The 15,681-nt window shown below is 41.8% G+C and overlaps 1 protein-coding gene across 1 annotated transcript in view; it reads right to left on the reverse strand.

The window, feature by feature from the left end:
- LOC126199540 (head-specific guanylate cyclase-like) overlaps positions 1–15,681 on the reverse strand; it is a 512,825-nt gene that overhangs the window by 62,411 nt on the left and 434,733 nt on the right. The window contains exon 6 of the mRNA XM_049936460.1: positions 12,619–12,798. Within this exon, the coding sequence (XP_049792417.1) occupies positions 12,619–12,798 (180 nt within the window). The remainder of the gene's footprint in view (positions 1–12,618; positions 12,799–15,681) is intronic.

Raw genomic sequence — 15,681 nt, forward strand, 5'->3', positions numbered from 1 at the left:
GTGATTTATGTTGCTTCTCTGCTTCGCAAATATCTACTTCTATCTCATGTTGACAATTGTCCCTGACGCAAAATCTGGAATATTTGCTTTGTCTTCTTTGGTGAAGGAATATCGGAAGGTTGTATTAAGTAATTCTGCTTTGGCAGCACTGTTGCAGAATAGTATTTCCATTGATGTAGCGCCGAAGAGACAATGGCTGTGTCTTGCAGCTAGCATTCTTTACATACGACCAGAATCTCTTTGGATTTTCTGCCAGGCTCCGAGTCAAAATTTCGTTGTGGAAACTATTAAAAGCATCTTCCATTGAAGTCCGCATTAAATTCCGAGGTTCCGTAAAAGATCACCAATCTTGAACAAATGCGTTCGTTTAAATTTGACACGCTTTTTTCGTTGTTTCTGGCACAGAGTTCTGACCCGTTTTGTGTGTCAGTTCCGGCACTTGTTAATTCATTTCGCACAAATCTCTCAATTACTGTAGATACTATTTCTACGAATTCATGCAACATCTCGTCTACACTTACAGTGTTAATTCGGAAGGAGTGGAGATTGCATCTCAGGAAGGCGGCAAAAGAACTTTTGTCTGCCTTTTTTGAACGGGTATATTCTTTGTTTATTTTTTTGGCGTATTTGTGGGTTACAATATACAGTCTCACCACGACAACCCTATGTTATCTAATCCATGTATCCGTCTTGATGCGTGTTGTTAGCTCAGGATTATTTATTGCTAAAAGGTCTAGCTTTTCACATTGGTTTGCTATTCGCGTGGGCTCATGAACTAACTCCTCGAAGTAATATTCAGAGAACAATAAAATTCATCAGGGTATCAGACCGCATCGTCATAATTTAAAATGCGCCAACGTTTCGGCCAGCGTTGCAGCTAGCCTTCATCAGGGCCTTACGTTAACTGCTAAATGAACACACTTGGTTCCATAAATAGCTGCACGAGAAAACCGTGTCGTTACTCGATTGGCTGTAAAAGGAGGAGGAGGAGGGGTGAAAGGTATGCTTTATTGGTGTTTCCTTTATTATCTGTCATTGGCTGTAATAGCTGTTTTCTATTGGTCTTCATATTAATCCACCCCATTGGAGGAGACGGACGAATAGCGAACAGGTGATGGCTGTGACGTCACACTGTTTCCATGCTGTCCGGAAGCCGGCTGCGGCGTGCCATTGCTTTGTGTGCTCGCGACCACTACTGCGGCTCTCCGCGTGTCTGCATGGGCCGCCACGGCTCTGCCGCCGCTCCGTAGCCCTGCTATTGCAGGCAGCCAAGACCTCGGAAGCTTGTACCCGTCCTCTCTATTCATGTTGGCGGGTCTTTTGGCTATTTCTATCGCCTCTCTAATCTTTCTTTTGAAAGTGAGAGGCTGTTTCGCCAGGATGCGGGCTTCTTGAAAAAATATTGGTTTCCCGCACTCGTCTCGGTGTTCCGCCACTGCTGACTTAGTGTGTTGTTTCAGGCGGATATATCTTTCATGTTCCGAGAGCCTTGTGCTAATCGGACGTCCCGTCTCACCTATGTAGACTAATCCACACGCACAACCAATTTCATACACGCCAGCTGTGTGTAGTTTGTCAACTGCATCCTTGGTAGAACCGAGCATGTCTGATATTTTGTTTCTGCTTCGGAAAATTGGTTTGATGTCGGCTTTTCGTAGAATTTTGCCAATACGTTCGGTGACCCCTTGTACATATGGTAACACAGCAATGCTCTGTGCCTCCTTCTCCTCTTCCTTATTAGTCTTCTCCCTTGTCGACATGGTGCTGTCTATCATCTGCTTCCCATAGCCATTAGTTCCCAAGATGGACCTGAGGCGGTCAAGTTCGGTCTTCAGATGTTCTTCGTAGCTTATCCTGTACGCTCTCTTCGTTAGCGTGTGCAGGGTGGACTTCTTCTGCGTGGGGTGATGGTTGGAGGAGGCGTGAAAATATCAGACATGCTCGGTTCTACCAAGGATGCAGTTGACAAACTACACACAGCTGGCGTGTATGAAATTGGTTGTGCGTGTGGATTAGTCTACATAGGTGAGACGGGACGTCCGATTAGCACAAGGCTCTCGGAACATGAAAGATATATCCGCCTGAAACAACACACTAAGTCAGCAGTGGCGGAACACCGAGACGAGTGCGGGAAACCAATATTTTTTCAAGAAGCCCGCATCCTGGCGAAACAGCTTCTCACTTTCAAAAGAAAGATTAGAGAGGCGATAGAAATAGCCAAAAGACCCGCCAACATGAATAGAGAGGACGGGTACAAGCTTCCGAGGTCTTGGCTGCCTGCAATAGCAGGGCTACGGAGCGGCGGCAGAGCCGTGGCGGCCCATGCAGACACGCGGAGAGCCGCAGTAGTGGTCGCGAGCACACAAAGCAATGGCACGCCACAGCCGGCTTCCGGACAGCATGGAAACAGTGTGACGTCACAGCCATCACCTGTTCGCTATTCGTCCGTCTCCTCCAATGGGGTGGATTAATATAAAGACCAATAGAAAACAGCTATTACAGCCAATGACGGATAATAAAGGAAACACCAATAAAGCATACCTTTCACCCCTCCTCCTCCTCCTTTTACAGCCAATGAAGTAACGGCACGGTTTTCTCGTGCAGCTATTTATGGAACCAAGTGTGTTCATTTAGCAGTTAACGTAAGGCCCTGATGGAGGCTAGCTGCAACGCTGGCCAAAACGTTGGCGCATTTTAAATTATGACGATGCGGTCTGATACCCTGAAGAATTTTATTGAAGAAGACAACGGCCGCGGAAGCCTACGCTTATATTCAGAGAACAAGTTTAGCACAATTTAGGATGATGCTGTATGCGTACCTCCATGTTTAAACAAGTATTTTCGCCAACATATCGATAGAAAATTAATGTCACCACCAGTTATAATATAGTCGGGTGCGTGATTGAAAGTAAACTCCAATTTTCTTTGAAGGTTTCAGCAATTGCATCATCTGAGTTGGGAGGTCGGTTAAATGGACCCAGTTACTATATCATTCTGGTTTGAACTAGGCAGTAAATCGTAATGTAAATTAACTACAGTCGCATGCTCTTAGACTCAGTGATAGCATCACCGGCTCATGATTACCACTCTTAAACAGTGTGAGTGTGAAGACAACTGTAGTAATAGCTTAACCTCCGTGCTCTGCTCTTAGTAGGAGGGATCCCTGTCAGCAGTTACCTGAAACGACCTGGAATAAGTGGTATTTTCAAACTATTTACTGTGTTTTCTAACTTTACTCCCAAAAACTTATCTGATTCTTCGAGCATAGCAATCTTGCCAGCCAACTGCAGCAGACTTCGCGAGCTCCAAACAATAATAATTTTATAAACAAGTGTAACAAACTCCTAGTCTCGCAAATTTTTTATGGGTATACTAATGGTGTGGTGTAGAAAGGATGAGGCAAAATCTCTCCTACGACATGACAGATTACCAACCCTGGCCAACCCTAGGCTTCGCATTTAGACACGTGCAGGAAAACTCGATCTTTACCAAAATAAGAATTATGTGCTAATCACACGGGAACCACCTAAGAAGTAAAATGAAAATTTCTGAGAAGGAAAAATAAGGTAGGTCTGAGGAAGATTTTGTGTCCATTCTCAAGTAATTTGTTAAATATATTCTCTGTTACCAAAATATTCGCAAGCTCTGAAATAACACATCAGCAGGAGTCATTTGACATCCACCGCTGGATATAAGCGTCCTCTAGATATTTTCATTCTATGCTCTCCTCAACTATACTAACATCTGTTGGCCTGCATGTCTTCTAACATCATCTGTCTGCCTTCCATAAATTTTTCTTCTCGGCTCTTTCATATTTCTTAAAACCGGAAACAAATCGTCTTTCGATTATGCTACACCCACGTTCCTAGTATAAAATGCATACACAGTAGATGACCAAGTAACACTAGGACAACATCACAATGTGCGTTTTAGTGAATCATTGCTATCTTGCAACATGAATAATAATAATACTGTGTGGCTGTTACATGTTATAGTCAATACTTAATTTTTGGTATGGCTGCAACCGTTTAAGGATAGATGCATTTTCTTCAAGATCTGAAATTAATTATTAAGGATCTTCATCTCGAAATGATTGAGAACAATAACGCCATTATAAGACCGTCGATTTATTACGATCTCTGCTAGTAGTTATCATCGCTTTGAAACACGACTTGACGAAAACTAGTTCTTGATCTTACCTTATGACAGCAATCAGTTACCAAATTTTGAGCAATATATTCGACATCCTTTTATTTGCCAAATACTTCTTCGAATACATATTCACTGGCAAGGTAACGACTCCAAAGTGCCTAAATGTTAAAGATATGTACGGTACCTAAGTATTATCAGTAAAACAAATATGGCGTGGAAAAAACTCCGAACAGTCTACAGAACAAAGGTATGCACCTGAGTATTTTTAGTAAAGTAAATATACTCAGATTTTTGACAACATAGATAACATTCTGATTTCATATGATTGTACTGTTGCATTAAAATTATTATGTAAATTGTTGGTGTTAAATTACCTTCTGGCATTTAAACCAGTCTTTATAAAAATCGTATTAAAGTGTATTAAGGTTTATAAAACGAGTAACGAATTAACAAGCCAGGATAAAAACAATGAACAACTGAGCTCCTGTGTAAAAGTTAGAAATCGCAAGAATTCACCCAAACGTGATATCGGAAAATTCATTTACAAAGAAATCGTTAAAGGTAGATTCAGTTTAGAACAAAGTAGGTTTGCTACACTGGTTGCTGTCCAGCCCAACTTTACTATGTTTTCATCACTAGCTTCGATATATTTCCAATTCTAATCGTTCCTCAATCCGTTTATTTGCTTTCCTATTCGTCCGAGTAATTTGCAACGTGCATCTCTCGATTAGTCGACGAGCCAAACTCAAAGTTCTAATGTTCTTCACGTTAAAAGATAACCTCTCACCAACATAAGTCAAAACTGTTAACAGAAACCACGCGTTATTGTTCAATTTCCTGTATATTAAAAGCTTTTTTCTGAAAAATTCTTTTGTTAACCAAGAGCACTCACGGTGAGCACTGCTTTTGTATTTATTTCTTTTGCTGTCCATTTAGTGGTGTAATGACCTGCTTTCACTAATACATGTTAGTAGTAAGTATTTTTTTCAAATTTGGAAATTTGACCTTGGTTGTAAGGCTAGTTCCAATGGATGAAGCAATATTTTGAGGTATTGTAATTCCAGGCAAATTACATTTTCTAGGACCTTGCAAGGCTACTCAAAGTAAATGGATTGCCATACGACAGAACGGCCATTGTACGAAGAATGTTCAGTAATTAATGCAACACATTGCTTTTCACTGACGATTTCGGTGGCAAAAATGCGGAATTTTAGACACCGAGGAATATTCTGGCTTCAGCTCGTATGGTTCCATTAGGTTCTGGAGAGTTGTGGCGCTATACGTAGCCTTGAAAGCGTCTTCTGTAACAGAGGAGCATTCCAAGAAGAGAGCTGCCATTGAGATTCTTTTGGTGGTGAACCGGAGCACCGCAGATATTTGTAGATGACTGCGGAATGTCTACGGGAACGTGTAAGTTAACAAAATGGTGGTGAGTCATTTGGCGAGGCGTCTGTCATCATCGAAACAAGGTCGCACAAACCTGTGTGATATTTCGCGTTCTGCCAGGCTGCAGACAGCTATGACTCCTGCAGTGTTGGAAAGTGCGAACTCTCCCATTCGAGGTGACAGACGGATCACAATGAAAAATACAAACGAACGTCTTCTCCTCAGTGACAACAAAAGCCTCAAATAAGTCAGCGCACCTAAGAGGACCTCACGAAACTTCATTGGACTGATAGTCCTCATTCAGTCTACAGCCAGATTCCCACGGATTTCGATTTCCGTCTGTTTGGGCCAATGAAGGATGCACTCCGCGGGAAACAATAAGTGTATGATGGGGATGTAATTGATGCAGTAAGATGTTGACATCGACGTCGACCAGTAGGGTGGTACGATAAGGTGCGGTAAAGTGGTTTAGTTAACTGATTTGGAGGAGGGGACCAAACTGCGAGGTCACTGGTCCCAGTTGGTGAGGGAAGGATGGGGAAGGAAGCCGGCCGTGCCCTTTCAAAGGAATGTGGGTCTGAACTGTCGTCCTACCGAATGCGAATCCAGTGTGCTAACCACTACCCCACCTCGCACCTTGGTGGTGTAGGCCATTCCACTGAACGGAGACATTGGGAAAAATGGCTCTGAGCACTATGGGACTCAACTGCTGTGGTCATTAGTCCCCTAGAACTTAGAACTACTTAAACCTAACTAACCTAAGGACATCACACACATCCATGCCCGAGGCAGGATTCGAACCTGCGACCGTAGCGGTCGCACGGTTCCGGACTGCGCGCCTAGAACCGCGAGACCATCGCGGCCGGCGGAGACAATGGTGAAAAGTAGGCTTTTGTAGCCGAAATAGTGGGGAATAACATGATGAATTGTAATCCTGAATAAAGTCAACCTGTTTTCAGAGGAAAAAATGTGTTGTGTTGCTTATTGAATGCCCCTAGCATTAGTGAACGATTCGTCTTTAATAGCTGTTATTAGTGGGAGAACTCTTCAGAATACTGATACCATTCACCACAACTAACAGATGTGTAAGTAGTGTTTCGACTAGGATAGGAATGAAAACAAATGGTACCTCACTTTCGATGTGCAATGGTGGTCAACAAAACAAGTATAAAAAAGGTTTGTTATAAATAAGCAGGTCCAAATCACCAACTGACTGGTGAAACACGTACAAAGAGTGTAATTCTCAGTTGTTAGATAGTTACAAGCATTATAAGTTAATTGTCACTTTCAAAATATGAGTATTAATTATTCCACTCTAATGTTTTATTAGATGACAAACGTTATTTAGGGCATTGCATTACATCTGATTTTGTTCAGGAGTAATGGTCTAGAACTGTTGCAATTGGGTATTCCTCGGAGGGATCGTTCTGCCCACTAGCTACTAAATGGAGTCCTACTGTGGTCTCCACGTAATTATTGGAACAATCTTCGTAACAACATGTCTACTTCGACACTCAATAAACCAAACTCGCAATATAGTCTTTCTTGATTTTCTACTTTTTATGCTCTGAACTATCTTTGACCACTAATTGAGAAACACATTCGTACCGTGACTGTCAACAATTGAAAGGCACCTACGTGCACCTGGTACGGGCGTCAGTGCGTGGCGGCGGCGAGGTGTCAGCAGGACGTCCCCACGCCTCGGCGCGCTGCCACGCTCCGCCCCCGCAAACCCTGCGCCGGATGCTGCCAGCCGCGCGATCATTATTAAATTCTGACTTAAAGGGGACTGCGCCAGCCCTTCGGGCCGGCGAGGCGGAGCTACGGGGCGTCGCGCACCCTCTCCCTTGCACCTCGTCTGCCGCCGCGCGGGGCAGCAGCGGCTGAGGCTCCCTGCCGAGCTGCAGCGGAAGTATCCGAAGAAACAGCTTCAGTGAAACTCATTCCACCGATCCCGCAAAATTTCTCTTCAGTTAGGGTCTGTTATCACTTACGATTACACCAGTCTATACCTCATTCGATGACTCAAAACATGTGTGCGTTCTTAACTACTTTTGATGCTGTTCTTAGTTTTTTCTATCGTTTATAGATGTTTCATAATGCGGAATACTTAATTTTATATTTAGTAATTCAAGTTTTATTAAGAGAGTGAGAGGCTTACACGAAAATGCACTGCTTTTTACGTAAGTATATGTTTGGCCAAATTTGACTATAATATTTTGCGTGAACCATTTATAGACCATAAAAACTGTGCTTCTACCACTAAATATCAAATTTGGCTTAATGAAGCAGTTTTTCCGATCTCCTCCACAACATAAACCCAGGTTGAAGAACCATCAGAGGTTTCCAGGTATTAGCCAGTTAAGAAAAATTTAAACCAGAAATTTTCTGGTCCCAAAATTCACATACCATACTGAAGCATCAAGATTTTCAAGACACACTGAATATTGAAGAAAAAGATGCAAATCGCTGAAGTGGCGTCCAATTGTAAAACGCTGCTGAGCATTCCTGTTGGGGAATTCCTAGTCAAACATGTTATAGGTTCTTTCTTCACTTCATAAGTAATAAGATAACTATGCATATTAGGCCACGTCACTACAAGGCCCTGAATCAGTTAAAGTGCTGGTGTTTCTACCGACTTTGCAGCGATCGTTGGTAGTTAAAGGGAGACAGAGATAAACGTGCTCAAAAAATAGAGTTTTAATTTTCCTGTATTTGGGAAGCCCGATGTTACCTGCGTAATACTCTCTTTGTTTTTCATAAATACCACAGTTTGTTTATGAGTTATCATTGCTGTCCTAATTATCTGTGCAGTCCGGCATTTCAATGCCACGCCTTCATTTTTCGCCATGCACAGAAAATTTCACTGATTTTTATGTTTGTGTTTCGCCATTTTCTGCTTCTACTGTTTTATAGTGTCAAACTTTCCTATCATGTATGTGCTTTCGATACGCTCCGTTCTTATCGTGTTTGTTATTGTTTTAGAGTGCTGTTATTTGTATTTAGTGAAGTTTGTTGCGAATTGAGTGACTGATGGTTTATGTTTTCCTGGTTTCGCACTTTATTATAGAAATGACGCGAGCAAAGAAATTCTCGCCTAAAATAAAATTCATAGGAAATAACCACATGAAGAGAAATGAGGTTAGTGGGTCAAAGGAAACAAGAATGTCAGATGCAAGGAAAATGACTACCTCAAGAAAGAGACCGCAGTATCTTAAAGACGTTTCCTTGCTGTCAGTTTGTGGAGATGAACACCCATTTGGTAATGTTGAGGCGAACTTCAGCACGCTCTGTGATTTTGTTTCTGAATATACTGGGTGCAGAATATGTGGTAATGACAAGTCTCTGGGAGGGAATTAGCGTCTTCACAAACGGATTGTGTCGAAACTGATACTGAATTGTGTAAAATGTGAAGCAATTGCTGTCACAATAACATCGCATAGGGGAAATAATAATCTGTATGAGAGTAATATAAGGGTACCTTACGGTTTCAGATCAGTCGGTGAAGGGATGGAGGAAGGCCAACTTGTGTACAATGCTTCAAGTTCTAAATCCACGTGCAAAATTTATGACTTCCAATGGAATTACTGGAACTGCTGTTCCTGAAGACTGTAACTTCTCAATGAAGGCATCAGGTGGAGAAGCACTCAAGGAAAGTGATTAAGTTTAAAGTAGTATTATTTGTGTATGTTTTGACGGCAGCCAACAGAAACGTGGCCATACTTCACTAAATGATGTTGTCATGGGTGTATCATTAGATACCGGGAACGTAACAGACGTACAGATTCTTGACATATACAGAGTAACTTGTGACCATGAAACTAACAGCGTTTTTGAACACAACTGTCAAAATAATTATAGTGATCCAAGTGGTGGGATGGAAATAGCAGGAATTCTCTCGATTTTTAATGGTTCAGTGGCAAACAGTGGTGCCAGATAAACGGAGTATTTAGGAGGCGTGACAGCACGGCTTATGACAGTATACGTGCAAACAAACTTTGTCACCCTAGTGTCAAAATATCCTGATTATAATGGATTTGCCATGAATAGAAAAGAATGGGGTCCATGTCGAGAAGATTATTAACAGAAAAGTCTAAAATAATACCAGAAGATGGTAAGAAGATAGATGGTGAATCTTGCCTGACAAATTTTCAAATAGGTGAATAACCAGAAGTATTATGACTGGGCTAGTAGAAGTACTGCTGGCAATATAGGAAACATGAAAAAAGGTGGAAGCTGAAAAAAGCTGAAACTCCTCAGCATTTCCTTTGACTTAATGATCCTGACACTTGATGCAAGCACAGGAGACGTGCAGCATATGACAAACATTCTTAAATTGCTGCAGTAATGAATTAAATTAAATTAATATTTAGAGATCGTTCTAAAGATATTATGTTACAGAACTGTCTTTATGGGAAAACACAACACTTAACTCAATGCGTAAATTGTGTCTTTTTCATCTGGTTACCAGTAACGGTATTTATTCAAATTAAAACGGTCAGATATGGAGTTTACGATGTAATTGTGTTCTTCAGAGGTGCGTCAATAAGGAAAGTGGCTGGTTTGGAAGCATTACACATGAAATCTAGTTAAAACTCTGCAGCAGCATTGGTGCAAATAGATAAAGAGTCAGAAAAGCAGAAATTGCTAATTTCAAATAAAAAAGCAAGACAGGCAAGGAGAGGGACCAAGACAAGAAATGAAGATTAGTATGAGTCACATGATGCTAAGTATGGTTCAGATAAATTAAGTCTTAGTAATTCCTATAACTAACTATACTAAAACCGTAATATTAACCGTTATATTGATTTTTCTCAAAACATCATTTTAAGATTATCAGGAAATATTACTTTCTGAATTAAACTGTTTAGAAATGTAACATTGGTCAGTTTGTATTCAGGATGGTAATAGGTTATTACAAGTAAATTAAGAACCCAACAGATACCTGTTTATGATTATTTCTGTATAAAAGATAAAATTTTACAACTGAAATATAAAAAAAAAAAATTCTTGAAATGCATTAGAGGTATTTTCTATATTTTACTTGTAAATGCAGGCATTTATTTAATATACATACAGTAAAAATTTTACTGTTCTAACACTTATAGCTCTTTTGAAAAGTGCATCTATTCAAAGGGTGAAATAGCTTTGAGAGAATAGTGATTAAAATTGCCTTTCGTTTACCCTTAAATCTTATGAAATCGACCGCACAAAGTCCGTCTAAACGTCGGCAGTTTGGTTTCTCTAATGGCTTATAATGACACGTCTTAATATCTGAAATTATTTTGTACTTTACTTTTGTCTTGTATGCTTTCTAGACGGTAAGATGTAAACAAATTTTGTGTTGAGATCTTCAGGACAGTGAACTGCCCTGAAGCAGAAGTACCGCTTCGAAGTCGGTCGAAATGTCGCTACTTAGTTGCTTTAATGTTTTGTAATGACGCTACCTGATAGGCCAATTTATTTTATACTTTTCTTCGGCAGATTCACTTGACAGCAAGAAGTGGACCATTCTTGTGGTAAGGTCTTTGAAGTGACGGAATGCTACGCTGTGTCCCGTGTACACAGCGAACGCTCAGCTGGTAATTTCATTGTTATTGGTTTTCTGGGGACGGCTACTTCGTACAGGGAGTGGAGTCACAGCGCTGCACCTATCTGCAATGGGTCCTGGAAATTATTAGTCCATCCTGTTCGAATATTTTTTTCTGACTACCCTTGTTGTTTCCAAAATTTAGTGAGTCGTTTATCCGAATATTATATCGGTTGACTTGGTAGTTACCTGTTCGTTTTTTGAAGTAATTTTAAGATACGACGGAAAACTTATAGAATGATTTGCAAAATTTACCGACTGCCAAGATTATAATTCGATGAAGCTTGAACCATACACAGAAAGAACAGCTGCAGTATAGTCCGTTAAGGTAAGTGAAACACATACGCATGACATTTCTATTCCAAGGCAATAATTACACTGAAGTGACCGTGATTCAGGACCGTTCCATCCATATTACAAAAGTGGAAGTGCTTTTTAATAGGGTGTGTGATCACGAAGGACGACAATGCATGCTTAACAACACGCTCCCATGCTGATCACAAGGTTGATAAGGAGTTCTGTGGTATGACGTAAGCCTTCTACCGGCGGGGTTGACAACTGCTTGCTTTTAGCTGCAATATAGCAGGTCAGCAACTGGAAGCAATTAATTCCATAAATTATCTGGGAGTAGGCATTAGGAGCGATTTAAAACGGAATGAACATTTAAAGTTGATTGTCGGTAAAGCAGATGCCAGACTGAGATTCATTGGAAGAGTCCTAAGGGAATGCAATCCGAAAACAAAGGAAGTAGGTTACAGTCCACTTGTTCGCCCACTGCTTGAATATGGCTCACCAGTGTGGGATTCGTACCAGATAGGGTTGATAGAGGAGATAGAGAAGATCCAACGTAGAGTAGCGCGCTTCGTTACACGATCATTTGGTAATCGCGAAAGCGTTACGGAGATAATAGATAAAATCCAGTGGAAGAGATGCTCAGTAGCTCGGTACGGGCTTTTGTTAAAGTTTCGAGAACATACCTACACCGAAGAGTCAAGCAGTATATTGCTCCCTCCTACGTATATCTCGCGAAGAGACCATGAGGAGAAAATCAGAGAGGTTAGAGCCCACACGGAGGCATACCGACAATCTTTCTTTCCACGAACAATACGAGACTGGAATAGAAGGGAGAGCCTATAGGCGTACTCAAAGTACCCTCCGCCACACACCGCCAGGTGGCTTGCGGAGTATGGATGTAGATGTAGATTGTTTTGGACACCAGTTCGGCACTGTCGTCAGTGTGACATCCTTCATGATATCAGTGAGGCAAGTTTGTTCGTGTGCAAGTTAAGCTGTACTGAACCAAATCTTGAGCAGTTACCTTCGACTGGTGTTGGATTAAGCTTCCCTCTGCCAGCAGCAGTTACATATATGAGAAGCGATGTTTCAAAGGGAGCGATGGGGTAAAACGTGAATGATCTCAGTGCCACTTGTGGGTATGTGGGCCTTCCCTCGCTTCTGGCTCTACAGCTGTCAATTAATGGGCGCCTTACCTGAGCGCGGGCCTGCTCCCCGACCAGAATGACGTCCCTGGTGGCGTCGTGCAGGGGGATGTCGGAGATGAAGAGGCCCTTGCCGGTGAGCCCGTCGAGGCCGTCCAGGTAGGGCGAACCCACGAACAGCAGCGAGTCCGACTCCGGGCACAGCACCATCTGGCCCTTCAGCTCCAAGCCCTGGGAATACAACGACACAGCACTCACGTGAATACACTGCAAGGCGCCGTAGTGGTGGCTTTTTTATCTCTTTTCTAAACTAATGATCCAAGGCTGACTGAATGGATTTAGTAATCATCATGTGGTACGGCGTTGGAAAGCTTTTGGTCGAAGAGGCAGCATTTTCATCTATAAAGAGGTCAGAGGAGCTTTTGTCGAAGGTGAGGAACCAACTAGCATACACAGTGTTTACAAATTAGTTATACGGAAGTAATCTTTAATAGTGACAACGGTAAATAACTCACAGAAATCTTCGATACAAACTGAATGTAGTAGACCTGCGAGATTTATACAGGTTGGTCAGAAAATGTGTGAAATTCTTGTAGGGATGTTACGGGGCTGGTTGTACTGAGACATAAATGTTAAGAAAGAAATTCGATACGTTGCTCCGTTTCCGTTTGCATTGACGTTAGCCAATCGGGGCGTCGCTCGCTCGCATTCAACCGGCCTGCCAGGGGCGGTGTTGCCCAACGAGTGCTTTGTCTCGTTAGCTGAAACGTGAACTTACGCGCGCAACGATCTGATTGGCTAACTTCAATGCTAAATAACTCGGAAAAAACCTGCCCTGAAACATCCCTACAAGCATTTCGCACATTTTCTGACCACCCTGTATAGAAATGTTGAACGTGGCTACCGTTAGTAACACGAAAAATGTCCCATCTGTAATCAAGGTCCTACCAAATCCTATGAAGCTCATCTTAATACATGGTGCATCTGCTTGTATAATCAGCTGTAGCATCTCGCCAAAGTTTCCCGGAAGCGGAGAAACAAACACACTTTTAAAAAAATGATTTAAATGGCTCTGAGCACTATGGGACTTAACATCTGAGGTCATCAGTCCCCTAGAACTTAGAACTACTTAAACCTAACAAACCTAAGGACATCACACACATCCATACCCGAGGCAGGATTCGAACCTGCGACCGTAGCAGTCGCGCGATTCCGGACTGCAGCGCCTAGAACCACGTGGCCACCGCGGTCGGCACTATCTTTACTGCAAACCCATACACAGAAGTCCATTGGAGTTAAATCACGCGGATTGTGGTGGCCTAGAATGTGTTGCACAATGTCCAGGACAAGTCAGCATATTCGTACGGAGATGGTGAAAATCTCACCATTATAATATAGTGGTGAGCCAACTTGCTGGAAAATTAATTCTGAGTCCATATTCTGTTTTAATTGAGGCATTACGTAATGGTCAGTCATGTCCAGGTACGATATGCTATTTATCGTTTACACTTAAACAAAGGAAAGACCGAAATCTTGTTACAGCTTACAGCCCAAGAAACATTTACATTAGACGAATCCCCTACATGTCCGATTACGTGACTTGGTATCTGCTTACCAAACATCCGCACATTATGACGATTCGTTCTGCTGCAGGTATGGAAGGTGGCTTCGTCGCTGAACGTTATTATATGAAGAAAATCAACTTCGGTCTGCGTATTGTCAAACATGACTACACAACAAGCACCTCTTTTTTCTTTGCCACTTTCTCTTAAGGCTTGCACAGATCCAATTTGTGTGGTTTGAATCACTGGCCTCTCCATAATACCTTCCACGCCATAACACTAGGCATATTCAATTCTAAGATGGCACATGCTGTTGATTTATTCGGATTAGGAATGTAAGACTCCCGAATGCGTACGATTGCTGCATAATACGCTGCTGGCCGACCCTTTCCCTACGTCCTAGGTGATACACTGCCACGTTCGGTGAAACGATTGTACCAATTATTAACTTTTCTTTGAGTGGTGCCTTGAGATATTTAGTCCTGAATTGTCTCTAAAACTGTAGTAGTGAATTTGGATTCATGTACAAAAAATTCATAAATATCCTTCATATTTCAGGTTGCCATCTGCTTTCTGTGGACATAAGACTATTGCTCATATCTCCCAGATGTATGTAATGTTTCAAATAAATGTAGCGTCTGTAAGACACAGTTCCGTCAGGATCATAATTTTGTTCATAATTTTTCATCAATAGTGCCAAGTTGCTTTCAGTGCTCCAATACGGATTATTCCCGTATAATGTTCTCTGTCCATTTCTTTACGAATTTTTTGTGGTTTCGGCCCCATGACGCATTACGCTACAATATTGCAATTTTGTGTAATAAAAGTGTATTAATAGTATGCTGGTGTACTTTCCACTCGTTTTCCATGCTCCCAGTGCTTCTAGTTATGAATGAGATAAGTTTTAGGTTTGCATTTCACTGTTTCTTGCTTTTAATTCACCTAAGTAACAGTGGACGCTAGTAAGGTAGCCAGTACCCCAGATGATCCAAATGGTTCAAATGGCTCTGAGCACTATGGGACTTAAAATCTGAGGTCTTCGGTACCCTAGAGCTAAGAAATACTTAAACATAACTAACCTAAGGACATCACACACATCCATGCCCGAGGCAGTATTCGAACCTGCGACCGTAGCTGTCGCGCGATTCCAGACTGCCCCAGATTATCAGAAGTAACTTTTATATGACATACGAGGTGTCTTACAAAGTATAGATGAATTTTATTGTTTTAAAGAATTTTATCTGTTCGCCCACGTTAATGTTATTTCCTTGAAATTGGTCCTTATTACATGTTATACGCTTATCCCAGCGCTTTGTCCAATTGCTGAAAAGTTCTAGAACTCGAGCTTCGAGACTTGGACTTGTAAGTAGTCCCCCTCATCAGTAGCTTGACTTTGGGGAAGTAATCATGGTCTACTATGGGGTTAAAATCGGAGAAAACAGTGACCATAACCTCTAGCGTCGACCATCGTTGGTGTTGGAGATTCAGAATGCTTCCACAGAAACGACTGAGTGTTGGTTTTGACATCATACCCGTAAAACTACGTTCCGTA

This window comes from Schistocerca nitens, chromosome 8 (genome assembly GCF_023898315.1).
Source record: "Schistocerca nitens isolate TAMUIC-IGC-003100 chromosome 8, iqSchNite1.1, whole genome shotgun sequence".
NCBI lineage: Eukaryota > Metazoa > Arthropoda > Insecta > Orthoptera > Acrididae > Schistocerca > Schistocerca nitens.